Below are 25848 nucleotides of genomic sequence, written 5' to 3' on the forward strand. Positions count from 1 at the left end.
GGTCTTCTCAGCCTCTCGTTGCAGGTCGAATACCCTGCGGGTTCCAGAACATATCATTCCGGTCATACGCTCTCTTAAGCTCCCTCAATCTTCCCAAGTTCAACTCATAGTACTGCTCAACCGCCTCCCGATTCTCCAACTGAGTATCCAAGTAATTCGCATACATGCCCCAATCCGAATCATCCATGGTCTTGGTGATACTCTCTCTGAATCTCTTCAGCAACGTGAAGCCGTTGTTTGCATGAGAAGCGTAGTTTCCGTGGTCGGAGAACTGGAAGAGGAGAAGTTTGTCGCGATGGGGGAATGCGCTGTTGGTGGAGCCGGCTGTTGTTATGGCGGAGTTGGGACCGCCGAAGAGATCGATGAGGATGTACCATGAGTGCCGGGCGTCGGAGTCCTTGATGTTGTCGAAGAGCGTTCTGACGAAGGACTTGACTTGAGATCGGGTGAGGGCTTTAGTCATGAGACTTGTGCTGTAGAATGTACTGTGCTATGAGACTGTTAGTGCTGAACCTGGTGAGTATAAGTGCAAATACTGACCTGGTTGTATGGACGTCTCTGATCGAGGTTCTGGCCGTTAGCATAGGCCTTCAATCCCTCAATCCAGCCCCCAGTGCTCGAGGCAGAAATCTGTGCTTTTATATCTCCAAGAAAAGGCTTAAGCGCAGTATTCAAAGCCGCCCTAGTTTCATAGTAAACACCCTGAATAGTCTGCCCTGATGGTCCAATGTAGATCTGCATATTCAGCTGCTTTGGTGCGGTCACAGCAAACTTCTGGAACGCAATCAGTCCCTCGACAGCTTGATTCTCATTCCAGTCCAGTTCGATACTGAACGGCGTAACTGTGTCAGGTGCTTTGATCGTTTGGAAATCGAGTTCAACCACGATCCCGTAAGAAGATCCCGCGCCGCGAAGAGCCCACATGAGTTGGTTATCTCCCCCTTCACCATCTGCAGCATATGTTCGTGTTCCGTTGGCAAGTATCACGGTTGCGCCGATAAACGTGTCGAGTGTGAGACCGTAGGTTCGTGAGGCGAATCCATAGCCTCCGTGAAGGGCATGACCTGCAATACCAACACTATCTCTGTTAGTCTGTGGACGTGCTTGATGAAGGTGCGTTTCGTACCCTGGGCAGCTTCCATGGGGTATAGCTCTCTGACCAAGCTTATACAACTCCGAAGCAACATGTCCAAGCCGAGCACCAGCCTGGATGTTACAAGTCATGTACTTGTTCAACGTAACCTGGTCCATAGAATCCAGCACGATAACTAGGTGGCCATTCTCGCCTCCGTAGCCGAAAGAGCCATAGCTATGGCCGCCACTCTTGGCGCTGACTCGCACCTGGTACTGATTACCGCACTTGACGGCATCTTGGACATGATCAACAGTAGTAGGGAGGGCAATTGCAGCAGGAGTGTAGGCCAGACGAAGGTTGTAAGGTCTGACTTCTTGGGTCCATTGGGGTGAGTTAGGGCGGATGTAAGGAACTTTCTTGGAGGCGAGACAGTTGTTCAGAGCAGTCGATGTGTTGGCCGGTGAAGTGGAGGCTGCAATAGCAAGAGCTGCCTGGAGGCAGATGAGGAGGAAGGACACCATCATGGCGAGAAGATGAAGCTGATGAGCTCTGCCATTGAGACATCTTCCATAGGGAGGTCGAGGGCCTTATAAGCTCGGAGGTTTAGCTGTTGACCGTTGTTGAGAACCCGAGATGTCTCATTCTCGGCCGTTTCGCATGGCCTGAGCATATTGAGGCTGCTTCTTTACGAGGTGGAAACGGAAATGATCCATGCATAACGGGATGCGATTGCAAGGAGTTCAAGAGCTGAACTCAGCTCTGCGCCGGGGTTAAGCATGTTTCAAGTACACGATTTTCCCCAACGGCTCGAAAGGGTCTTCAGGACCTCACCACTGCAGTATTCAGATTGGGATCCAATATCGCCATTGGCATAGATGGCAATCACCCCTCAAAAGCATACAAACAAACCTCACCGTCGACAACATACTCTGTCAACTCTAGACTTGAATTGCGTGAATCACACTGTGATAGCATATCTCGAGCTCTCTGTTTCCGTGAAACAAACCACGCGTATCGCGATGCTCCGATCGTCCCCTGAGGCCCTCCAACACAGCGACACCAACCCCAGTTTCGTGTAGCACAACCACGCATGTCAGCAATTGTACCACCAACACTTCCCGTCTTCGCTCCTGAGACAACTCAGACCACGTTCTCTCCCTACTTCTCACTCTATGGCATTTAGAAGACAATAGAGAACTCAAAATTCCAGGGCTCATTAGAAGGAATATTTGTTTAATCATTGCAGGTTCGTTTATGAGTGCATTCTCACCCTCAACGTAGAGATTTAGAGCCTTCTGGCACTTCCAAGCATTCACAGTTGTGTCACTGGGTTGTCTATTCTCGTTTCACGCATATATACTCAGCTCGAGTCCATTTGCATCCCGTTTTCGTGGTTAAATAACTTCCTTGTTTCTCTGATCCGATTAGCTGAGTTTAGCTGAGCGAGCAAGCAGTAGTGTTACACAGCTTTCTTGTGCGAGGATCTAATGCCAGGGACCGACGCCCAATTTAGAGTATCCCGCCGACAAGGGGAAGCTCTACGAGATGTGTGAATACAATAATAGAAAGCGTGGCAAGCCATGAGCTATTGTTATATCAGTTTCCCCAGTATCTCAAAATGAGAAGTCAAGGAGTGTGCTTTTACAAGGATCTGGAACATCTCAACACACACACTACCCCGAACAAGCCGTCGATCGTTCCCACGTTCCCTCGGGTCTTTTCGAGTGACCCTTTTCTCCCTCTGTCAGACAATATCAAGTCCTTTCTCGCACCACATTTCAATCCGCAAATAAGGCTCGAACAACTTTCCAAGTCCCTTTGTTCAACGCAGCACCGCGACTGCAATCACCAACAATAAGCTCTGATGTCTCTGGCAGAGTATATGCTGTGGAGGTCGCGCCAGAAGTCGGAGGCATTGTGGTCATCACCTGGAGCTACTGCTCGCTTCGTATAATGTCTTCGTCGATGAGTGTTGCTGTCACCTGTCCGCACGTCAATCGTGTCGTATTCTTCGCGGTGAAGTTGAATAAGGGAGTCTTACCTACCACCACTACATCCAAGTGGCCTTTTGATGTATAGCAGTGTAGCTAGGAACTCGGATCGGGACTTGGTGGCAGAAGAGGGATTGGACCAATCGTCTGATGGCGAAAGATAGCTTTTGGAGCATTGAGAAGTTTGTATGTACTCTGCTTCATGAATCCAAAGCTCTATTCAATGTGCACTGCAATTTCTCTGTCCATAATACGAAGTGGTTCAGCCTCCAGTCTGAGAAACACAGCTAGAGTAGCATCACTCTCACAAACATCAGCATCACAACATCGCCACTCCAAAGCCAACTCACATTACAGCACTCTTATCCCCATTCACAAATCCCAAACCCCGATCATCTTCTTTCCTCTCCATCCCCTCTTCATCACAAACCTCCCCACACGTCAAAGTCAACACCGTAGCACAGCATCACATTGACGCATCCCCACAACCACAATGTGAAACACTTCCCCAGAAACTCACAATCCAATTACACGCATAACTCCCTCCGTAGACTAAATCTGCTGCAGTGAATCACTGCCAGTTGTTCGAATGAACCACCGCGCGCTGCGGTATGTGAAGAAATTGCTATTGTTCCTCTACCAACACAATAGAGAGGGGAGGGCAGTGAATCACTGTCTCTCCACCAAATCTCCAACTATATAAGACCTCTCTCATTCCTCTGCTGACTTTCCCTTCTCCCTCATCATCAACAACTTCCACTCCTTCAAGCACATTACATTCCCTCAGCACACATCACACTCTCTACACTACAACAAACCACAAGCTCAACACTCTTTTCAAGATGTTCTCCAAGCTCTTCCTCTTCGCTCTTCCCCTCGTCTTCGCAGCTCCAGCTGTCAAGCGCACCGAGGGCGACATCACCTTCTACACCCCCGGCAAGGGCGCCTGCGCTGGAACCCACGGCGTCGACGACATGGTCGCTGCCGTTGGTGCCAACCTCTACGACACTCAGGATGTCTGCGGCAAGACCATCACCCTCCAGGGCGATGCTGGTACCGTGACCCTCACTGTCGTCGAGTAATTTTCTCCCCCCAATTCCCTCTTCAAGAACTCTACTGACATGTGTGGTACAGCCGCTGCGAGGCCTGCAAGGACACCGACCTCGACGTCTCACCTGCTGCCTTTGAGCAGGCTATCGGACCCAAGGACATTGGACGCAGCAAGGGAACTTGGGTTTTCGCTTAAGTACCAACACTCTTTTCATGAGATCACGACCTTTGGGACGACTCAAAGACTTTCTCTTCTCGTACACAAGTTTTACCACGGCCGAACATAAGGGAGGCATTTTGACGGAGACACGAATGATGAACTGCTAGCATTAGCAAGGCGAAACGGAACGAACCCAATACAGTTCGGTTAACTCACTCTTTGCTCCTCATAACATGTGACATGCGCCGCCTTCATTGAATGTGTGAATTGATTCTGTCAATCTATGCTAAACTCGCTTTGATGCTCCCAAGCTATCATGATTTAGCTAATGCCGAAATACGCCCCTTATCCATCGCCTGAGCAACCCAATCCATCCGCCAAAGAAAACAAACCGCAGTGCCCATGTTACGAGAAAGAAAATACAACGCCTGGTTGTGTTGTGCCTGTGATACTCCATACCAACACTCGGCTGTGGTGCGTGTGAGCATTCTGACGCCCCGCTAAGAAATCCAGTGTATGCAAATTGAATGCCATGATAAATCCAAATCTCCTAGCCTTGTTTATTTTTAAGACCGAACCACCTTCTCTTGCCTCCCGCTCTTGGGCTATCTACTTGCTCTGAAGTATCCCTGTCCATCCTTGGTGTGCCTGGGGTACCTGGCTCCTGGCTCATGATCGAGTCGTCACCCACGTCGACCGATGTATGTCGACCATGGCGAGAGCTCCGCATGATTGGTGGTGGTGTCGCACTGTCGCGATCCTCATCTGCCACGCCTGTCCGGCTGATCCATGGTGGAAGTCCTGATGCGCCATTAACGCTTGAGGAGAGTCCATTGCTTGGTGGTTCAGTAGGTCCAGTCTCCGACGTTGGAGTAGGGGATGGGGCAGTAGTTGACGATCGGCGGAAGAACTTTGCGAATTTGTTCTGAGCTGGCTGGCCTGAAATGGGTGGATAATGGTTCTTTTTCTGTTCCCCGGCAGGCGGTGCTTGAGCCTGCATTTCCGCTCTCATCTGGATGTCGTCGCTGTTCCTCCTCTGATGTCCCTTCTTACGGCCTGACTTAGAAGCTTTCGGATTGGCAGGTGGACGACTCGGGTTCGAGATCTTAAGCTGTGCTACTGTCTGAGCATTCAGACTCGATCGCCTATTGGGAGGTGGTGGAGGTAGTGAGGCCGAGAAGAGTTCCTGCTGGACAGGGAACAGATTTCTAATCATTTCAGAATCGGTGCCTATGCTTGCACCTCCAGCGCCGTACATGGCTTCCATCGACCAGCCGCCCTTAGTCGCGCTTGAAGGAAAGCTGAACAGATCAGGCGAGGTTCGTCCACCGTTCTTGTTAGGCTTGGCGCTTTCGCGCATCCAGATATCGAGGCTCGAATCTAGGGAATCCACGTCTGAATCGTCGGTGTCGGTATCCCAATCATTTCCTCGTCGGTTCGATATGGTAGTTTCGTCAGCGGACCGGGGACGCTGGATAGACCTTCCCCGGTTCTCGGCGTAAGCTCTGTTGTTCAGATCGATGATATGAGCCGAAGCCTTGACTGCACGCATGGGTTCCTGTAGTTGAACACCCGAGTGCATTCCCATACTTCCTTCATTTTCAGATGTCTCCGAAAGAGCACCGTGGCTCCGTTGCATTGTGGGATGCTTGGACAATGTGTCGCTAGAATTCTGGAACCGTCGCAAGGTAGACGTAGAAATGGTGTCTGGCGTTGGTGGCAGATTTTGATCATGTAGCCTGACACCACCAGGAGCATCCGTGATGACTCTTCGAAGCGATTCACGCTTCTCCTCCTTCGTGCGTCGATGGTTAACAGGCATGGCAGAACGGCCAGTGAACACATCGGCTCCATCCTTATCCCGACCTTGAGGTCGTTCTTCCATCTTCTTCGAAGCGTAGCTTCGGTCACTCTTTCGCGCAGGAGAGTTGTACTCGATTACGTTATTGATCGAATCATACTGCGCTTGACGAGTCGAGAGAGAGTTCGATCGAGTTGATCTGTTAGGTGAGGCATGCGATTTGACAAAGGCCGTCTTTGGCCTATTGATAGCACTAGCTTTAGCTGGAAGACTATCAGCACCATCAAGAGCAAGAGGCTCGTCCACATCTTGCATGCCGCTGCTATCGTGTTCTTTGGATCCATACACGCTGACAAAAGAGCTCTCGCTCAAAACGCTCAGGCTTGGACTGCCCAGGGCTGTGTTCCGGCCGTTATCAGCTTCATTAGAGCCTTCAGGGACTTGCGCAAGACTGAGAATGCTACCCCTGGTGCCAAGATAGACATTTCGCAGGTTCTCGGTTGTCTCACTGTGGTCGGAGAGGAAACTCGGCATGCGATTAATGGCCTTGCCACTTCCCATTTGCTTCATCATATCCGGCGAGTGAGTAGCGGGTCTGGGATCTTCGTAGCATGGGTCGAAAGTGGGTGCGGCGTATTGGCCTTCGGCTTCGATCTGCTCGATGATGGAACGTTCTTTGGCGTATTGCTCAAGTCTGGCTTCAAGAGTCACAATCATAGCGACCGCCTCCTCAATTGCCTTATCGCGCTTCTCTAACTCTTGCGAAAGGTGGTCGTTCATCTCTTCAGCTCGTGACTTTTCCACTTCAAGGGCTTCGACCTTGTCTTCTAATGCCGTCTGTCGTTCCCGGCGGTGGTACAGTTCTAGTTTGAGGTCAAAGTTCTTCTTGTGAAGTGATGATATGACCTGCTTCATGTTAGCCAGCTCCAACAGTATGCCATATTGATTATCCTACCTGTTCCATATCCTTTACCCCCAGTCCCTTCTTTTTATTGGATTCACTACCAGCGGCAGAATTTGGTCGATGTCCATCAGCCTCCAAATTCTTAATGGGAGAGCCGAGACTACGACTAAATTCGCCTGAAGAGTTCACATCAGTGCTGCGCGACCATGTCGTCGATCGGTCGCTCTCGGCCATGCGCGACTGCTGAAGCTTCTCTTGAAGGAATGATGATATGACGGTTTGTCGTGTTGACTCGCTGCTAGCTTCTCGAGTCAAGCGCGGCGTCCGTGTTGTTGTTCGGGGAATGGTACTGGTTGGTCTTTGACAAGTCGCATGGTACAGTCGATGTGAGTGTTGTGATTGAGATAGATTGGGGGATCCAGGAGCTTGAGACGAAGACAAAGCGCTATGGGCGGTATGCATTGTAGCTCTGGTATTGGTAGTGCTTGTTGAGGATCGAGAAGCGGTTCTCCCATAAGAAGACCGCGAAGGAGGTCGTTCCATCGTGGGACGATGTGAGGGTATTAGGTACTAATCAAAAGGGATTGGGTATCGAAGTCGTAGGGAGCGTAGCCAAACGCTGAGGAACACTCCAGCTTGAACCTCAAAGGGCAAGCTCAGTATCGCAAACAGATATTAGATATACAAAGGGTGATCGGGCACAGTTCGAGACGTCTATGGCATATCGAATTGATCGCGTGTCTTGGGTTTAGATCACGATGAGCAAGCTTGATTCACTTCATCGCGGATTGTGCCCAACAGCTTTCGGGTATTGTCGCAGGAAGCGAATTAGATACGTAAGATGCTGGTTTAACGATGATTGGCGTAGTTTGTCTCGAGTTTGTGGTCGGTCGGTTGCAGATGACCTATAGAGTACGTTCAGGCTCTGCTTTCAATGCCTTTCCAACAAAGACAATTGTCGCAAAGGAGTATGTACAATATCGGTTCGTTTACATTAGGAGGTATGACAACCGAAGACGATAGAGAGCGTCTTAGGTGACGTGATGGTGGACAAACAGATTCGAGGTCGATGATCAGAGAGTAAAGATGTAAAGAGGGAGAAAATGGCAATCGTTGGGATCTTGTTGATTCGGATTTCCCGTGCTCTTGGTGGGGAGTAAGGAACAGGAGGTTGTCGATGCAAGGGAGAAAGGCACGTCGGGTACGTAATGCGTAAGGGTCAAAGATAACGCACGGAGTATATGTCGATCCAATCTCGCGATTTCTAGGTTTACAAGCAAGGGCGGAAAAAAAGACAAGACGTGGATGTGTGAAGATCACGAAGAGGAGCAAACAGGAGAGAAATTGGTTTGTATAAGGGTATGTCTGAGAATGGCCTTATTTGGCACCCTCAACTTTTTGCTTCTGCTCAGCCAAATCGATTCATTCATTCCAGGCAATGCCACAGTGGACACCACCTGCTGAGAGAGTTGGGTCTAAGGGTACCCCCCGCATTAGCGCCATAGCAAAAAGTCAGGCACCAGAATTAGCGTGTTAGTGCCAGGAAGTCTTGGGTGGTATTGCGAGCTAGCCCTTGACATAAAACGCTAGATTCACTTCTGCCGAGTTGAGTTACAGTGGCAGTGAAAGGGCGCGTCTTGATTACAGATCCTTGGACGTGTCTTTTACGTGTCGACGTGTGTTGTAAGAGAGTTAACGCGATGGTCAGGGATCGTTTACGGTATTACCGGCTGAAGAGTGGGGGACTGAAATGCTTACGAGCCTTGTTTTTAATCGACATTGCATTCTTCACAGCGTGAACCAATCTAAAGCCCGATTCTGGCCTGTGCTGTTTATTTACAAGATGGTTACCAGAGCAAACATGTCATCTAATCTCGACTTTCATCTCTCTCTCATGCCATTGAATCAATCGTCTTTGTTAACCTTCAATGTCAGATTCTCTCTCAATCTTATTCAGAACCAACCACTTCAGGACTCTCACGCCACTAACAACCTCTCCATCCCCGCCCGTCACCTCCCTCACTTCCTCTGTCACCAATCATAAACAGTTCCACCGGCCTGGGGAGCATGGACCCCCGGGTCCCGGCGGGCGGGCCGTGCTCCGAGCAGGGGAGAAACTCGCCCATGTCGTCACTTTTCTTCTTTTCTCTTCAGGCGCTTCCTTCGTCTATTGTGATTGTGATTGAGAAACTCATGTGACCAATTGCTTTGCTTTTGTGGGAGGACGTTTTTCCTTAAATGATCAAGGTTATCGGATGTGGCTTGATAAGAGGGAACAAACATGCAGCAGGGAGCAAACGGTTCACTCATTAATCCCTCCAATGTGTTTGTTTCATGTTGTCCTAGACATCAGCCATTGAACCAGCATCAACTGAACCCCCTCAAGGGTTATTAGTCTTACCCGCATCAATTATCACTCACAAGAACTATATCACACAATTGTTAAGGTCCATCTCGTATTGACTCTTGCGAGAACCCACCAGAGGAGAAATCTTGCACCATGTAACAAGCCGTCTTGAAGCCGTCTTCGATCCGTATGCATCGGTCCGCTTAGAGTGTTTGCTAGCTTCAGGCTATAAAGGGGGAAAATCCGTCCCGTCGCGACCCAAGCCCCTCCAAACTCAAAGTTGTGGACTGGATTTAAACCTTGGACGGAATTAGTTCAGGATCTAGACAAGTTTCTTGCTCCGATTGCCGCAGGCCGTCTCACTCAAGCCATTCCCGCTGTTGCCGTCCATTGACGTGAGACTTAAGACGCTCAGACTCTAGAGTATCAACCGCATTCAACAGACGGAAACTCTTGGATCTCAAGAGAGTTCTTCTACACCGTGTCTTCTCGTTTATATCTGCGCCAAGTGGAACCCTGGCTTACCGGCTGAGGTCTGCATACCGCCTGTTGGCTGGCCGCAACTCAATCGTACAATCTTGAACGACGAGTGGTGCAATTAAGAGCAAACATTTTCAAGCGGTCAATCGCGGCTAAGATATTCCTGGTCTGGCCGATCGTGTCTCGCCCTGTACCTTACATCAGATCTAGACCGCAAACTACGCCCAAGGTGTTCAGCCATGAACCAAATAACTGACCATCTACGCACTGCTCTTTGTTCAACGGCATGGCGCCAGACTTATATGACTACTTTGGCATTCCACATCCCTTGCCACGCAATTGTGTGTCCGGCTTACTGCAAATACCCGGCCGCAAGCATCGTCGTCACCATGACAATTCTTTTGACTTCGGCAACTTGCCGTGTCTTGTGGGTAGAACGAATTGCCAGCGATCATGTACTTTTCACCTTGGGACGTGATCGTATCGTACCCAACCTCCATCGCAATAAAGAATGAGGGGACAGAGAGGCCTCTGATTACTTTGTCTAGGACTACCGAGACATTGTCCCACGCTTCTCGTTTATCTCAAACACGGTAGTTCACTCTTGGGGGCTGAGCGGGGGATCATCACACTTATCACATTCACTCAAAGGACTTGACGCAGACATTTGGGTCTTTACTTTGCCACAGAGGGCGCATGGGAAATTGAGGGTGTGAAGACAATCGAATGTGATAGATTCTCAATCACAGCATAGCAGTCCAGGTACTCAAAATCAATGGGCGCGAATGCGCTTGCCGAAGGTCGTAGTTCATGACGGTATGCCTCGATGTAGATGTAGCTCTCAGATCATCCTGGCACACCATCACTTACCAAGTATGCTTTCCCGGGTATCTCAACGGATGCGAGCGAGGAGAGCATAGCGACCTTCAAGATTTAAGAGTCTCTCTTCCAAGAGCCGTCTTGAAGCAGTATTTGTAATTGAGGAGCATGCCAAAGCAAAGTATTTTTTCATGAAGAGAAGAGGTTATTTTCGCGTAGCATACGGTAACGGGGGGGATTCCTTTCCTCACTCTTGTCTTTCACTTCCTTTATTTATAACCGTGAGCCAAAATGATACTGATTCGAGTATTCGGTTCTTGGTACTGGCTGAATGAAGTTGACTTGGACGTCAAGGGAGTGCGTAAAGTTGCAGATGATTAATGATCCGTCTCTGGCATGGAACATGCCATAAAGGCAATAGATGGTGATCAACTACCTTCAAATATCCGTTTTTGTCTTGAGAGTAGCTCTCAACTCCTCCATCAAGGTAGAAAACGGTAGTGAATCCCAAGAGAAGATATAGGGTTAATAGAGTCACCACAGCGAACCCAAGATGGATCACTCAACCAGCTTTGGACGTTAGGTGATTGCAGGTGCCATTCGATGCAGCAAAATCCCAAGACCAGATCAACGCTGTCTTGGTCAGATTTACTAGACACGATTTAGGGTAGTCTTTATCTCAACTCTTAGAGGAGATGCATTTTTCTTTATTCGAATCACAATCTTCTCAGCAGCTACCCCGAAATAGCAATGTCCATCTTCAGCATAATCATGGATGTTGTCCCAATAGATATCAGTCAAGTCAGGCACCTTTATCACATAACTGCCACGTTTCACATGACAGGTAGCATTCAAAGGGTTGGCCAGACATCTCTAAATCGAAAGCATCAACTGTCCAGCAAGAACATCACATCAAACTCCAGTCAGAAATAGATGAAGCAAAGCTTGTAACGCTTATAGATTCTCGAGACAACAAATCATCTCCCAAAACGCCGTGTATCTTTCTAATCATCATCTTACAGTTCATCTTTCTTCTTAAAGAACTCCTCCTGACTCCCCTCCGTCTCCTCCTCACCCTCCTTTTCAGCCTTCTTCTTCTCCGCCTTGGCCTTATCCAGCGCTTCTTTCTCCTTCTTCAACTTGGCCTTGTTCTTCGCAAGCTCATCCTCATCTGCATCGATATACCCCCTCAACTCCTTCTCACCACCAGGAAGCTCCACGAGCTCGAGTTTCCATCCGTACTTCCCTGCGAGTTTCTTCATGCGCTCTGTCATGTCCTTCACTGTGGAGGGCTTGAGGTCGAGGCGTTCTAGTTCTTCGGTGCTGAGGAGCTTTACTTCGGCGCCGTCTTCTTTGCTCTTACCAGAGGCGACGACTTCGATAAAGCGCTCGCCGTCGGTGTCGGTGTTGGAGAAGTAGCTTCGTGGAGGAGAGAGCTTGGCGGGTGGTTTGCCTGCTTCGTCGGCACCAGAGAGGACATTACGGGCGCCTACGATAACACCACCGATATTGACAGGCTCCTTTGCTGCATCTTGCGGCTTGGCCTCTTCGGGTTTGGCCTCTTCGCCCTCTTGCTTCAGGGGCTCCTGCGCCTCAGCTTCCTTCACAGGTATCGTCTGGTCCAGTAAAGGAGTCTGGTCATTCTCGCCGACAATGAGCTTGCACGAAATGGGGTTCGCTCTAGTCTCCTCAGGAGGCAAGAAAGCAACGTCATTGCAGAGACGTGGTGTGTTGACCACCATGAGATATGCACAGATGGTGACCTCCTTGATCCATCCGATCCTGTCAGTCTTCATGCCAGGCACACAATGATACTGAACCTCGATTGTCCGTTCCCTACCGGTCAAATCGCAGATCGTTCCGCCTTCTAGCCTCTGTACCAGATATCGTTGATCTCCCTTGACCTGCAGCTCCGCCGGTGGTGGGTTTTCGATACCGTTCAACTTTGCCTGATGCGCAGCGTTGGCGGGAATCGCGGGGACTTTACCAAGCGTAAAGTCCATGGTGTTGGGGTCGCGCTTGGGAGGCTGGCCATTTGGTATAGATGGGAGGGCGTGGAACTGGACGATCTCGCGGTTGTTGCAGAAACTGTAGCTCCACCATCCTGACATAAAGTATAGGCAAGAATCTTCAAGTTGTGAGAGGAGTTCCCATCCGCTTGCTGTCGCGCGAGTAAGCTCGCGCGCTTCTTCGGCCTTGGCCAGCTCATTTGCAGTCTTGTTCTCGGGTTCGGGGGGTTGTATAATAGGAATAGAGCAGAGGTATTCGTGGGGAGGTAGTTTCATAAGTTCGTATGTATGCGACGGACCATTTTGGCCCTGGTTGTCGCCTTCATTGTCGCGCTCGTCAGCTTCCCGAGCTTGATCAAGTGTTGATTGCGCAAAGTCGGCAGAGTATGTAGGATGTTGGCTATCGAGCAGAGAATGTGCGTCTTTTTCGGAAATGTATTGACTGTCAAAAACTACTTCAAACTGCAAAACGTTGAGCTTCAATACAAGGTAGTCGACGAGGGGTAGGTAGCTTACCTGAGGGTACGTCAACAAGTCCTCGTGGATGCTGAAACCCGGTGAACGAGCTCCAGCAAGCTGGACAGTCGCCAGCAAGAATAAATTGAAGCGGCGCATTATGCCGTGATAAGCCGGCGATAGCTCACATAGAGCTCAAAAGGTGCCAGCGCAGAAATGAAGCGTCAAAGCAGTAACAGCAATGCCGCTCTACTGGTTGCCAAGCGTTAGTGGGAGAGGTGTCATGATGAGCCGAGCTGTGGAGTTTAGCCCAGGTCTGTCATGACTAAGCCGATATTTTACCGGTATCAGATAAAGGTGAGAGACCGCGGACGGGGAGGATCCAGTTGTTCTCCGACAACTGTCTTCCGGATACGGTGAAGCAGGGACATTTTCACGGTCTGAAAACTCCGGAGCTCAGGAGACGAAGAGGGGCCGCGTATCGGTGACGCCGCGAGAATGAGTTCAGTGCTTGTTTGTGTTTTGGAACTATTACTAATATCTCCGTTGATGACAGCGGCTGACAATTACATCACAGCTCATTTCTCTTCGTCTCCTGAGAATTACATTACAAAATTACTGTCAGTGAGACGGTGAGATGATGAGGTTCAATTTTCAATCTGTGCAGAAGCACAAGCATAAGCATAAATCGAGGTTCATTGTTACGTTACAGCAATGATCAACGCCATCCTATAGAGTCTTCATCAGACTCTGTTGATATGGACGAAGCAGCAGAGTTTGGTCTAGCTACAGGCTAACAATTCCTCGAAATTCGAATTACAATCTAACCTTATCCAAGATACAATCTTGAGCCTTACAAATTCTCAAGGATGGCATCGCAATGCCATCAATGATCAACACCACAGACTCGTCAACACGTGCCTCTCCTAGGAACATCCTCGCTTCGGAGCAGAACCGGCGTTCAGGAGAAACTCCCGTGACCTGAACACGTGTCGAGTGGAAATTCTTTCCTCCATGGCCTGCTAGCTCAAACGGTGGGAATCTACTCAAGGGTCTTGCTTCTCCACGAGATTCACGAGATTCATCTCTCGATCTGTGAGTTGTCGGACCGCTAGAGCACCGCTTTGACAGCGAATACCCAGCGAGGAGAAATTGCCGCTCCCCATACTTAGTCTCTTCTGACGTAGGTTTTCACTGTGGGATAGCGCTAAATGTTCATCATGGCATGATATTGAGCTTTGGTCTGTTGAAGATCCCAGTTTTATGTCTCGCTTGAGTGCCGAGTTGAGTTGGCTCACAAACTGACGACTACCGGCAGGAGTTTGCGTAGTAGTATGGAGAACGGTTCGTCGCAATGCATCAGCCCTAGTATACGCTTGTTTAGTGTTTGTTGACGGACTTATTCATGCGCCTAGGGACGGGTTTGATGTTGAATGAATGTCTCAAGCATGGGAACTCCTGGTTATAATGCCATTGGCCTAGTACTTTGGGTTAGTATCAACGCTTTGGCATCAGGTACGCGCAATACGCGGGCTATGAATTTGTATGTGATGATGCAGGGTAGTTGAAACAAAAGATCCAACGCCAGTCGGGATTTGAGTACAATCACAATATAGACTCGGGAATGAAGTTCTTATCACACGCTATTGAACTCTCTATAACCGTTAGACCGGGGAAATTGAGTTTAGCATGGTCATTAACCAGGTTTGGTGCTGCTGTTAGCGAAGTGCTTGTAATGGCAGTTGAAGTTTCTGTATCTATCTAAACTGCATTTTCAGCCTCTTCATCTCGCACATTGACTGAAATAACGTGAGATTGCACATGAACTCGCACGTGCACAGTGCATGCGTGTCAGATCAACAAGAAGTGACAACGCATCAAATGAGTCTGCGATGGGGACATTGTTTTGCACGTGCGCCCTCGCTCGCACGGTCATGAAGCTATCAATGGAACGTTTCCATCAATGATCTACGAAATTTCAAGTTGAGACGGGGGTTGAGCCTGCATGATCAACGCAAGGAAAACAACTGAGCAAAGACATTTTAGTTAGTGGAAACTTGAGGGTTCTGAAGGTATCTCGGACAATATGCTACGAAGGTTGAGACTATGGCATGGAGCTATTGAAGCCGGAAGACGGTTCCGTGCAGATACAAATTTCGTGATGGGTTGCAAACTATAGCACGGAACTTATGGACGAGCACCAATTGCTACGGTTCCCTTTTTGTTTTTGTTAGAGCACGGCAGCATGTAGATGACGCCAAGCTTTTGAGGTTCGAGTCAGAAGAATCAGAATGCCTGCATGACACACAATGCTCGGGCGATTCCCCGACCAAACGGAGACAGCTGCTAACTTCTCAGATGCTGGGTGATGAAGATCATTAGGTCTAGACTGCGGTGGTGTTAGCATCCGAAGAAGATCATCATCATCGCTGGAGCAAGGGCACCTGGTATGTTGCATTGAGGTTATTTCGTAGTCAGAGACAGAAACAGAGACGCAAAACCGCACCAAACCCAAAGAGATGGTGTCCTTGATCTGGCTCTGGTTACTGCGAAAAAGGATTATCTCTAACCCGTACGGTCCAACGTTAGCAAACCGATGGGTGGCGCCGTCCGCCTCACTCTGTGCGACCGCGGGAGCCAATCGAGATGGGTAGTGGGTGTGCCTGACCACGCTCGACAGCCAATCGATGAGTGCCCCGTCTCAGCGATTGATTGCCTCGTTTTGCGTAAAGTGGTGGGTTGCGAAAGGAGATGGAGTGTGGGCTTATTTCTACAGGGATTCTACCCGTTGGAGAATGAAACCAAGCCCGTTTGGAACATTGCTGGTGATGGCATCCTTTTTGTGAGAGCTCAGTTGTAGAAAGATGAAAATAAATCATATCAGGAATATCGTCGTCACGATTGAAGGGACCCCTGAGGACCCGAAGAAATCGATAACATTTTCTATCTTCAACCCCATGTTTTTGCCAGATCAAGGGTTTTTCTCCTCAGCTGAGTTTTTGTTAACACGTACGTCGGCGGCACATTATTGTTTCCTGGTGGAACGCCCAGTTTGAGAAGCAGGGAAAATTGGTGATCAGCGTCCCGCCGCTGCCAGCCGGCTCTTGGAATTAGCTTCTGCGCAATACCGTAGAAATCGAGATGATGATCTCGCCTACGAGATAATCTCATTAATCTCCCGTCTGTGTGTTCTGATGTCTCGAACAGGGCTGAAAATAGCAACTTCATTTCATGTATGTACCGTGGGCATCACGTTTCGTGTAATGTTCATCAAACTTACATTACCTCCCTCGTCGGGAATATCTTCAAACGAGCTAAAACAGAACAAGAGCCGACACAAACTTTGATTCTGTCCGTGTCCTCTCCGGGAATTGACAGCAGAAGCGTGCAGCCGGTCAGCGAATCTAGCGGGTTAGCGCTTGACATGTTTTTCACACCGCGCTTGTTGTGCTGTAACTTTGAGTGTTGAGTGAGTGAAAAGATAGACGAATTGAGTTGCCCGGTTTGGAATTCTTTTGCGCTTCTCGTGTCGGATCAGATCCGCCCTCCCCATGGTGCCCGCTCGGTATGAACGTTGTCAATGTCGTTTTTCTGGAGGATGCGCCATGACATCTCAGTAGGCACTTTGGTCATATTTTTGCTTTTTCCTATATTCGTTGTGCGTACCCTGTAGCCAGCCAGGATTGAAGGGATGCCGTCATGGCGTTGAAGCTTGAAGTTGGGTTCTTGTATCACGTTGCTTCTTCTTTTCTCCTTGCTCGCGAGATTTGAATTCTTTTTCTTTCTGTTTTCTCACTGTCATGATGATGCTGTGCCGCTGATTACGTAGACTTCTTGAGAAACGGCGGCCGGAAACTGAAAAATAGAGGTGAGATGTCAGAAGATATGCGGCTTGCCGTCTGTCTGACTTGTAGGTGGAAAAGTCCTAGATTATTGGAATCAAGCACAGATCCAAGTACCGTACGTAAATGCCCGAGTAAACAACATAGACACAGCCCACCACTTTTGATGCAGCTGAGCCTCTTGCTTGCGATAAAAGATGCCTCGTTTCAACGCATCTCGTGGACGGCATAGCATAGCATGGCATGGCATAGATGAGTTGTACGCGCAACCAGAAACGCCGCTGGTAGTGGTCGCAGCAAGCCAGACCTGGGCAGAGAGTGTTCTGAGCTGCCAATCGCAGCGATTCTAACAACGTTCACATCCACCGGGCGTGTCAGCGACAGGGATCATCGAGTCGACTTGGCTTCTTTTGACTCTCTTCTTTTTTTGGCATAAGACGCTACGCCGGGGGTTGTTTTATTAGCACCATCCATGGACCAAGGAGATCCGATGGGGGGCGCGGGCTCTTCTTCAGCGGCCACCGAGCATTCCGTTAGTGGGTGGTTTGTCGTTCTGCAGTGACCGTTGGTGACTGGCCAGTGGGGGCCGCCGCTGTAAGGAGATGCCCACGCGCTGGAGCTGGGAGGTGTCAGTGTCGTCACGCGTGCCTTTGTGCCTTCCACCATTCCCTTCTGATACTGGCTTGGTCCACATCGTATCCCGTCTCATCCCATTTTCATGTTTGTTTCAATCTCAACAACAACGACGGCATCTGTTGAAGAAGCACCCATCATAGTCATCTCCACAATCTTCTTTTCTGCGACAAGTCTAATATCATCTGAATGACATTGATATTGAATATTGTCTCTTTTCATCCCCTCATCTCGATGTCTGATCAGACCACTCGGGCACAATCACACATACTTGATAGAGGTCTGCCTAACACAACCCATATTGTCTTGGTTGATTGATTGATTAACTGTTGAAACACACCACCAAAGACGCACGCTACATCATCATCATCACACACCCATGCATGCCGGTGTATGCACTGCACTGCATTTTCAGCCAGAGCCAGGCCAAGCCTAATTAGACCATCCACCCACAGACAGAGGGACAGGACAGATGGATTTCTTCCTTAACCTTACACACACCGCAGCGCAACACCCTTGAATATCCTTCCAAGATCCCTGTTAAGATCCCTGTCCAGTCTGAGTGGGGATTGGAAGCCTCATCCTGAACGACTGGCCGCCTCTTCCCTCGATCCTGGCTCACTATTAATCCTCCATCCCATCCGCATCTCATTCACCTTCTTTTCTTCGTCTCGTCGTCTGTCCTCGACTACTCGATACTATCCCACTTTTTTAATCTTTCGCCTGTGGCAAGCCGTTTTCACTTGTCCTCCCTCAACCATTCAATAAGCTCGCCTCGCTCCAGTTCTATTCTCCAACGTCCAAAACCCGCCCGCCTTACTTACACCAGAACATCTCATCGTATCAAGGCTATTACGTCTTCGAATATCTCGCCTCGCCTCGCCAGAAACCAAAAAAAAAAAAAAACACTATCGCAACATCTACTATTCAGTTCAGAAGAATGAATTTAGAAAACGCCAATACTGTTCAGGAGCTACAACGTCAGCTAGAAGCCGCCAACGCGCGGAATTCACAGCTCGAGCAGTTCGTGCAAAGTCAGTTCAGAGGAGATCCTACAGTCTTAAATCAAGTCGCACAAAATTTGTCTCTGGCTCAGCCCGGTTTCCAAATCCCTAGCCATGGCCTCTCAAGTGCACGAAGTAGTGGTCTCTCTCGTAGCAAGTCTACAATTACATATCCCACCCAAGTAAAGTCCGCCATCACGGTAATACATCCTAAGCCTTGTGCCATCTCCATCTTTCTGATAATCTCAATAGGAACGACATAATGGCCTTCAGGCTCATAAGCGTGAGAGGAGAGCTTTCTCTCAACAGTCTGGCTCCGCTCTCCCCATGAGCCGCAGTGTCTCAAATCGTTCTGAATCTCACATGCCTTTCTCACAGACCGGCAACAGGATAGCTCCATTAAGCGCTTCCATGGATCGATTCAACTCTCCTCAAAATGAATCAAACAATCTCCCTCTCGAGGGTGTTTCGGATCGACTGCCCAGCGTCCAGGAGAACCAGCCTCTACTCAACATCGGCATGGACCCCGATGAGTTTCTAAAACAGTGGCCAGAGACAGCTCAAGTCCCTCAACACTACGACGCATCATACTCTGGACTTCCATATAACATGGTGCCCGACAACTCATTCAACAACCTCTCGTCAAATATCCCGTCCAGCTATCCCATGTCCTCCGCTTGCCCGTCAATGATTTCTGGTCCCTCTGCTGCCGAGGCTGCTAGCCCTTTGACCCGCCAGAATAGCTCTTTCGACAGCTATGGCGTCGGTATGGAGCGCCTAGAATCATCCCAGTCCCAAGCCGATGCCCTCTTTGCTCCTGATCTGTCTCCCAGCTCTGTCAACATGTACCCCACTGGCAAGCAGTACAACTCTGAACAAGACCTCTTCGGTCTCGGCGCCAACCTCTCCGCTGTCAACATGCAGTACACCGACTCCAACGGCAACAGCTTGATGACATCGCCAGAGTCCACCGACATGGAGCGATCTTGCTCCAACACCAGCATGTCTAGTGTTCGATCAAATGCTTCCAACCTCGAGCGACGCGCTAAGGAAGCTCGTGAGCGTGTTCTTCACTCAGGCAAGACTATCCAACTTGCCCCGAAGCCCAAGGAGGAGGTAGCCAAGGCTGAAGCTGTTGCCGCTGCCAACAAGGAGGCCAAGCTTCCTGTCAACAAGAGCAACTACCAGCGACCTAAGCATCCCAAGGTCTACTGCACCCAGTGCACTGAGCATCCCGATGGCTTCCGAGGTGATCATGAGCTTCGCCGACACGTCAACGCCAAGCATGAGGGCACTGTCAAGAAGTTTGTCTGCCGTGACCCTGCTACTGTCGGCATTGAGAGCAACGTCAAAGCCGTCAACCCGTTGTCCAAGTGCAAGGCATGCGTCTCTGGCAAGGAGTATGGTGCTTACTACAACGCCGCTGCTCATCTTCGACGCACCCATTTCAAGCCCAAGACTCCCCGTGGCAAGAAGGGTGCTAACGGTGATGAGAAGCGAGGCGGTAAGGGCGGTGGTGACTGGCCTCCCATGAATGATCTCAAGGCTTGGTTCGTCGAGAAGAAGGTCAAAGTTGACCTGAATGACTCTCCCATGCCTGAGCAGGACGATGTTGATGAGATGGGCGACGACAACATGGACGGTTCTGGCATGCCTCCTCAGATGGACATGTTCCAGGGCATTGGTAGCAGCATGGCACCCTTCAACATGGAGACTGGCTATGATCTTGCCGTCGACGGCGCTGCTGACCCTGCCATGATGGCTAGTGTCAATGGCGAACTTGGCATTCCCGCTCCCATCTCATCTGCCTCTGGTAACTTTGGTTACTCCCCCTTCAACGGGTCTCCCATTGGCCTTACTGACAACTATGCCTTCTCCGAGCATGCCACTTCGGCCTACGGCTCCAATCTCTCATCTACCAACACCATCACCCCTGCCAACTTTCAGGACATGTCTCACATGAGTATGACTGACAATGCCCTCTGGGCAGCTTGAATCTTTGGAGCATGAGCAACGATGATGAAGGTCGACTTCTTGCATCGCTGTTGTCCCTGCTCCACCGGTTGACGTGCTCTACCGATATCGATCTCAAAGTCGAGTCGTTTCTTAGCACCTCGCGCCACAAGGGATGAGGGTTGCATAAAGAAGAACCCCCCCCCCAAAAAAAAAAAATCCACGCGTCCGAGCCCGAGCCCAAGATGAGTCGATACGATAATGGCTCATCAGACTCTTACCTCCACTCGGTGTGCTGTTCTGGTGAACACGCACAAATATTTCCATAGCAAGGATCCTCTTGCTTATGTTTCGACTTGCCTTCTCACACATAATGATTTTCAGGAGAGCCCACTTTATGATTGCTGTTTCTTTTCTTTTTTTTCTTTCGACTTTTTACTCTTTTCTTCAACTTCCTTTTTCTTTACCGTCACGGCGTCGATGTTTACAACCTTTTCTCTGGTTTATTTTCAGCGAGTCCCTTGGCAGACTAAACTGGTGGATACGTTTCAAACTTGGCTGTGTCCCTAGATGGGCGGCCAAACGAGGTTCGACCGCTTGAGCGGTGCGACACCTATACGTTTATTCTCGACGCGATCGAAAGTGCTTCGTCGCGTGGCTACGATACATACTGGACCGGGTACGGTAACTGGTGGGGGATTTTCCCAGGAGAGGAAAAAGAGGAGTCGGTTGCATTTTTATCACTTTTTCTATCCTGTACATGACAAAGGATGGGGAGCTTCCGAGCATGGCGTTTTCATCGGGAATTGCTAGCGCTCAGCGTTGCGTTCTTGGGTTCTTAGAAGGGTTGGGAAATGGTGTTCAGGGAGATAACTATAGCTATTATTGGGGTTTTTGTAGAATCTAAAGGGCACGCTGGGAAATGCCGGGCTTGTCGTTCCGTTCGGTTGGAACATTACTGAGCGGTTGGATGGATTAGTACCGTTTGCCTACGGATAGGAGAACCTCGGCTGGCTTCAAGGCGTAGGAGTCGGAGTCAGTAATAGACCGTGCTGGAAATGCACGCTTTTATCCCTGAATATTCTCTCAACTGCGAAGCCTCTTGTGACTTGACTGAAGCACATGGTTCATGCCTTTGTATTTGTGTTCGTAGACGCGTAGTGCCTCACGGCATCTCATGGGTATCTTAAATCCTCCAACTCATGTCTTCTTAACCTTATCAGTCCACTCCTTCGCTCCCTTGACACCCTCATGTCCTCTCCTAAACAACCCCCTCTCCCACTCCTCCAGTCCCCTCAAAAACTCCTCCCCATTCCCCCCCACCGCCTCATCCGCCTTTCTCGCATGAAGACCAACCTCACCCGCCCTCACAACAAACGTCTTTCTCAAAACCTCCGCTATCTCCTTCTCATCGAATAACTCTAGCATTTTAACGCCGACACCGTAGAAGTGAGGACTTTGGTCGCGGAGGGGAACGGCGCGGGGATCTGCTTTTAGAGCGGCGAGAACGGTTGTTGAGAGGCATGGTGGGAGATTGAGGGTCAGGGGCGCGGAGGAGTTGGGTGTTGAGGCGAGGGCGAGCATTTCGGCGAGCCAGAGGGGGAGGGTTAGGGGTGTTTGGGCTTTGAGGCCGTGGGGGGAGTTGTCGAGATGGCCGAGGTCACGAACGTCGATTTCGAAGTGGCATGGGACTTTCTGCAGATTGTTAGCTCTGCTTCATGGTTCTTGTGTACATGATTTAGAAGTAATACCTCTGCATCCGTGAGGATGGCGTCAATGTCGTAGTACGACATCTTTACTATGTCTAAACTTTTGGTGTATGCTTGAGGGAGACGCGTAGAGTGGATTGGTGATAATTACATCGACGCGCCGATGACATAATCGTCAACTTGACTACCCTGCACCAGAGGGAATAGCATCTTCACCAAGAACAAATAACCAACGGCTTCTCATCCATTGGTCTAGAATAGAAATATCACGATTGATTCCATACTTAGCCGACGTTGCATGCATAGCCCGCTAACTCACGAGGTCCTCTTTTGCGTCATTCGCATCTCAGAGCTCGGGAGTCCGAGATCGGCGATCTCGGAGAAATGGGAGATTGACAGTGGAATACTCGGGATATTGCTTTGAGGAAGGATGGAATCAAATTTTTGGTTGTTGATGTCGCTGTTCGGTGTTTGGCGAAGACCGAGCTGGGTAACCTGAAGTTCATGATTATGATGGTCATGTTAGTCGAGCTACACGGGCTGCATACAGCAAAAGATATCATTTGGAGCATGAAAATGAAAAGAAACAAGAACCCAAGTAATAGATCAGATCATTCCATGAGATTGAAAAGGAAATATTCAGAAGCATACAGATGTAACCCAACATCTTCCATCTTGATCTCTCTATAAAGCCACAGCACTAGCCACTGAAGCCAAGCCTCAGATCAAGTCAAGCTCTCCCAAGTATGACGACAGATTGATCCAAGCTCCCATTCGGCAGACCCGACATTGCCGTCCCGATCAGCTCTTTAACCAACCCCTCCCTCCGCTCAACTCTCCTCGACTTTTTTTGACATCATCGTCAATTGCACTATCACAAGCTTGCCTACAATCCTGTAAGTTCCTTATTAATGGCTTCACTATCTATCAAGCACTTTCCAAGAAAACCACTTTGTTCTCGTTGTTCAACTCTTATCTCCAATTCAATCAATTGATTCATTGCTAACATCAACAGCTTCAAAATGGCTTCCGCTCTCCTCCGTTCAACTCCCGCTCTCCGCGCCGGTCTGCGCGCCCGCTCAACTCCCCTCGCCGCCATGGCCACAACCAGCTTCGTCCGCAACAAGGCCACCCTTCCCGACCTTCCCTGTACAACCCCCCATTCTCACAATCATCAATCCTCGCAACTAACAAAGCCTAGACGACTATGGCGCTCTTGAGCCTTACATCTCCGGTCAGATCATGGAGCTTCACCACTCCAAGCACCACCAGACCTACGTCACCGGCTTCAACAACGCTACCGACGCCCTCGCCGAGGCTCAGCACAAGAACGACGCCAAGGCCGCTGCTGCCCAAGCTCCTCTGATCAACTTCCACGGCGGTGGTCATGTTAACCACTCTCTTTTCTGGGAGAACCTTGCTCCCAATGGCAAGGGCGGTGGTGGTGAGCCCGAGGGCAAGCTTCTGAATGCTATCAAGGAGGACTTTGGCTCCTTCGACTCTTTCAAGAAGCAGACCAACGCTACCCTCGCTGGCATCCAGGGCTCCGGCTGGGCCTGGCTCGTCAAGGACAAGAACTCTGGCACTCTGTCCATTGTCACCCGACCCAACCAGGACCCCGTCACTGGCACTCTTGAGCCTCTCCTTGGTATTGATGCTTGGGAGCACGCTTATTACCTCCAGTACCAGAACCGCAAGGCTGAGTACTTCAGCGCCATCTGGGAGGTCATTAACTGGGGCACTGTTTCCAAGCGATTCGAGAAGTAAATATGTTCGTGTTAGCGAAATTGTAAAGCTCGAAAGAGTTGAAGGGAAAAAATAGCGATAACGTGTACGCAACCAAGGCCGACGTTTCGTGACCATGCGTCATCTGTTTGTTTGTCAAGATACCGGGTGTATAGTACCTTGAGGTCTAATAAGAGAACTTGAAAAGAGTAGACATGCGCAGTCTCCAGGAGGCAAGGAAACTTGAGACCTATATTCTTAGTAATGAAGCCTCAGGTAAGCTTAGTATAACTAAGGAAGACTTCAGGCCGGTTATCTTTCAACACTTTTATTAAATGTCAGAAGCTTCCTAGCTCCCTGATGAGCCTTCAACCAAGGCTTACAACATCCGATACTGCTATCTATGATCCTGTGTTTCCACCATCGCATCCCATAGGGATTCTCCAAACCAGGAGTCGTGACTCTTTCCGATAACCCTGATCAATCAGCCCGTGCATCTTCAAGATATAAAACTTTGCCATTTGCTGGAAGCTACACCGATTCCTTCTGAGTTCGGCCGCGTGTTGCGTCCACCCGACGCCAGTGAGACACAAAATGTTGCCTCAGCTTGCGCAAACAAAATCGCCATGTCACAAGTCTCAAGATCAGGGCTGCTGACATCTCGCAATTCCCTGGTAGGCCGCCAACTCAGCCGGGAACTCCTCTTCAAAGATCTCAGCTGCGTAACTATACCAGTCACTGTTCGCCTCGGTAGTTCTCGCCTCGAAGAACCGCGCGTACTCCCACCAAACTGGATACTGTCCTGCGCAGTCCCAGCCAAGGATCCAGCTGATGGTGTTGTTGGAGACAACAATGTTCTTGGGGCACAAGGCCCCATGGGTGAGAACCGAAGGATAATCATTGCGAAATTGAGTGATCAAGGCCTTGGCCACAGCTTTCGGCACCGACTCATACAAAGTTGACATGAGAAGTGCCATGAACTGCTTCTGGCTGGGGCTTGGACGAATTGCATAGTAGGTATGGTCAGGATGCTTGTCTTGAAGCAAACTGTATGTTCCTGACTCGATAGACCCTAGGGGATAATTTGGTCCCTGCTTGCTCTCATTCCGCATCTTGTGGAGGAGGTTGCGGAGTTGCCTGGCGTACGAATACTTGTCACTCTTTGTGAGTCTAGGCCAGACATCTTCGAGCAACTCGCCAATCACGGTGCGGGTGATGGCACCGTCTGAAGAAGAAATGTCCTGATCATGAAGGGATAGAGGGAGAGCTCGAGTATGGCCCAGCATGGACAGCTTCTCATGCTGGACCATTCCAGCATTGGAGATGAGAAAGGTATATGTCTTGGGTTTGCCAGGCGCATCATTCTTCTTGTTGGGAGCGGCCTGCAAGCAGAGGTTCAAGTTGCGGTTTCGCAAGAGTGAAGTAAGGTAATGGGTGGAGTCGTCTGGTAGAGGAGCTGCGCATTCAATCAGTGCTCTTGAACGTGCAACCACTTGCATTCTTGCTTACCACGACCAAGGGGCTGAATATCGGTGTAGTACTTTTTGACGGGAGCGATTTTTGGCTTCTTCTCCTGCTGCGCACGTTTCTCCTTGGCCTCCATCATGAGCTCGCTGATGGACCGCTTGATGGAGCCTCCATCAGATTTCTGAGAGCCCCGGGAGGAACGGTTAGACCAGTCACCCAAGGCATCTCTATTAGCGCCTGTGACCCTGAAAGGAACTAAAGACTCCTCTCTCTTGACCACAGGTGCCGGCTTGGGAGATTTCTCTCGAGGAGCCTCAGAGAGCATCCGAACCCGCTCAGGATTCATCGCAGTCACATCAGGCGTGGGGGGAACGGAAGGACCCGAACCTGGGGCAGACATGGTCAGTCAAGTTAGTTGAAGAG

At 49.7% G+C, this 25848-nt stretch overlaps 8 protein-coding genes across 10 annotated transcripts; 3 read left to right on the forward strand and 5 right to left on the reverse strand.

The window, feature by feature from the left end:
* Positions 1 to 7: 7 nt before the first annotated feature.
* FOIG_04563 (uncharacterized protein) lies at positions 8 to 1599 on the reverse strand (the record flags this gene model as incomplete). Its single annotated transcript, XM_031202835.1, has 3 exons — positions 8 to 490; positions 541 to 1078; positions 1127 to 1599. The coding sequence occupies 3 exons, from the start codon at positions 1597 to 1599 to the stop codon at positions 8 to 10; spliced, it is 1494 nt and encodes a 497-aa protein (XP_031068282.1).
* A 2074-nt stretch (positions 1600 to 3673) lies between these two features.
* On the reverse strand, positions 3674 to 8383 carry FOIG_04564 (uncharacterized protein). Its single transcript, XM_031202836.1, has 3 exons — positions 7033 to 8383; positions 4493 to 6983; positions 3674 to 4436 (listed from the first exon to the last, which is right to left on the reverse strand). Exons 1-2 carry the CDS (start codon positions 7522 to 7524, stop codon positions 4827 to 4829), a joined length of 2649 nt encoding a protein of 882 aa, XP_031068283.1. The 5' UTR covers positions 7525 to 8383; the 3' UTR covers positions 3674 to 4436; positions 4493 to 4826.
* On the forward strand, positions 3745 to 4491 carry FOIG_04565 (uncharacterized protein). Its single transcript, XM_031202837.1, has 2 exons — positions 3745 to 4144; positions 4201 to 4491. Exons 1-2 carry the CDS (start codon positions 3909 to 3911, stop codon positions 4310 to 4312), a joined length of 348 nt encoding a protein of 115 aa, XP_031068284.1. The 5' UTR covers positions 3745 to 3908; the 3' UTR covers positions 4313 to 4491.
* A 3132-nt stretch (positions 8384 to 11515) lies between the features above and the next one.
* On the reverse strand, positions 11516 to 13490 carry FOIG_04566 (protein OS-9). Its single transcript, XM_031202838.1, has 2 exons — positions 13153 to 13490; positions 11516 to 13098 (listed from the first exon to the last, which is right to left on the reverse strand). The coding sequence occupies exons 1-2, from the start codon at positions 13249 to 13251 to the stop codon at positions 11644 to 11646; spliced, it is 1554 nt and encodes a 517-aa protein (XP_031068285.1). The 5' UTR covers positions 13252 to 13490; the 3' UTR covers positions 11516 to 11643.
* A 4495-nt stretch (positions 13491 to 17985) lies between these two features.
* Positions 17986 to 21853, forward strand: FOIG_04567 (uncharacterized protein). Its single transcript, XM_031202839.1, has 2 exons — positions 17986 to 18771; positions 18824 to 21853. The coding sequence occupies exons 1-2, from the start codon at positions 18508 to 18510 to the stop codon at positions 20564 to 20566; spliced, it is 2007 nt and encodes a 668-aa protein (XP_031068286.1). The 5' UTR covers positions 17986 to 18507; the 3' UTR covers positions 20567 to 21853.
* Positions 17986 to 22868, reverse strand: FOIG_04568 (DNA replication complex GINS protein PSF3). 2 transcript variants are annotated; one of them, XM_031202841.1, is made up of 3 exons: positions 22782 to 22868; positions 22276 to 22728; positions 21334 to 22219 (listed from the first exon to the last, which is right to left on the reverse strand). In XM_031202841.1, the coding sequence occupies exons 2-3, from the start codon at positions 22315 to 22317 to the stop codon at positions 21725 to 21727; spliced, it is 537 nt and encodes a 178-aa protein (XP_031068288.1). In that variant the 5' UTR covers positions 22318 to 22728; positions 22782 to 22868; the 3' UTR covers positions 21334 to 21724. The 2 variants fall into 2 exon arrangements, with proteins under 2 accessions (XP_031068287.1, XP_031068288.1); XM_031202840.1 differs by having other exon boundaries at positions 17986 to 22219; positions 22276 to 22868.
* Positions 22842 to 25582, forward strand: FOIG_04569 (Fe-Mn family superoxide dismutase). Of its 2 annotated transcripts, XM_031202842.1 has the most exons (3): positions 22842 to 23129; positions 23249 to 23382; positions 23435 to 25582. In XM_031202842.1, exons 2-3 carry the CDS (start codon positions 23256 to 23258, stop codon positions 23998 to 24000), a joined length of 693 nt encoding a protein of 230 aa, XP_031068289.1. In that variant the 5' UTR covers positions 22842 to 23129; positions 23249 to 23255; the 3' UTR covers positions 24001 to 25582. The 2 variants fall into 2 exon arrangements, with proteins under 2 accessions (XP_031068289.1, XP_031068290.1); XM_031202843.1 differs by having other exon boundaries at positions 23249 to 25582.
* FOIG_04570 (uncharacterized protein) lies at positions 24153 to 25825 on the reverse strand (the record flags this gene model as incomplete). The annotated part of the gene is made up of 2 exons (XM_031202844.1): positions 24153 to 25414; positions 25468 to 25825. 2 exons carry the CDS (start codon positions 25823 to 25825, stop codon positions 24603 to 24605), a joined length of 1170 nt encoding a protein of 389 aa, XP_031068291.1. The 3' UTR covers positions 24153 to 24602.
* Positions 25826 to 25848: the final 23 nt, after the last annotated feature.

Source organism: Fusarium odoratissimum (assembly GCF_000260195.1).
Source record: "Fusarium odoratissimum NRRL 54006 unplaced genomic scaffold supercont1.5, whole genome shotgun sequence".
In the NCBI taxonomy this organism is placed as follows: Eukaryota; Fungi; Ascomycota; class Sordariomycetes; order Hypocreales; family Nectriaceae; genus Fusarium; species Fusarium odoratissimum.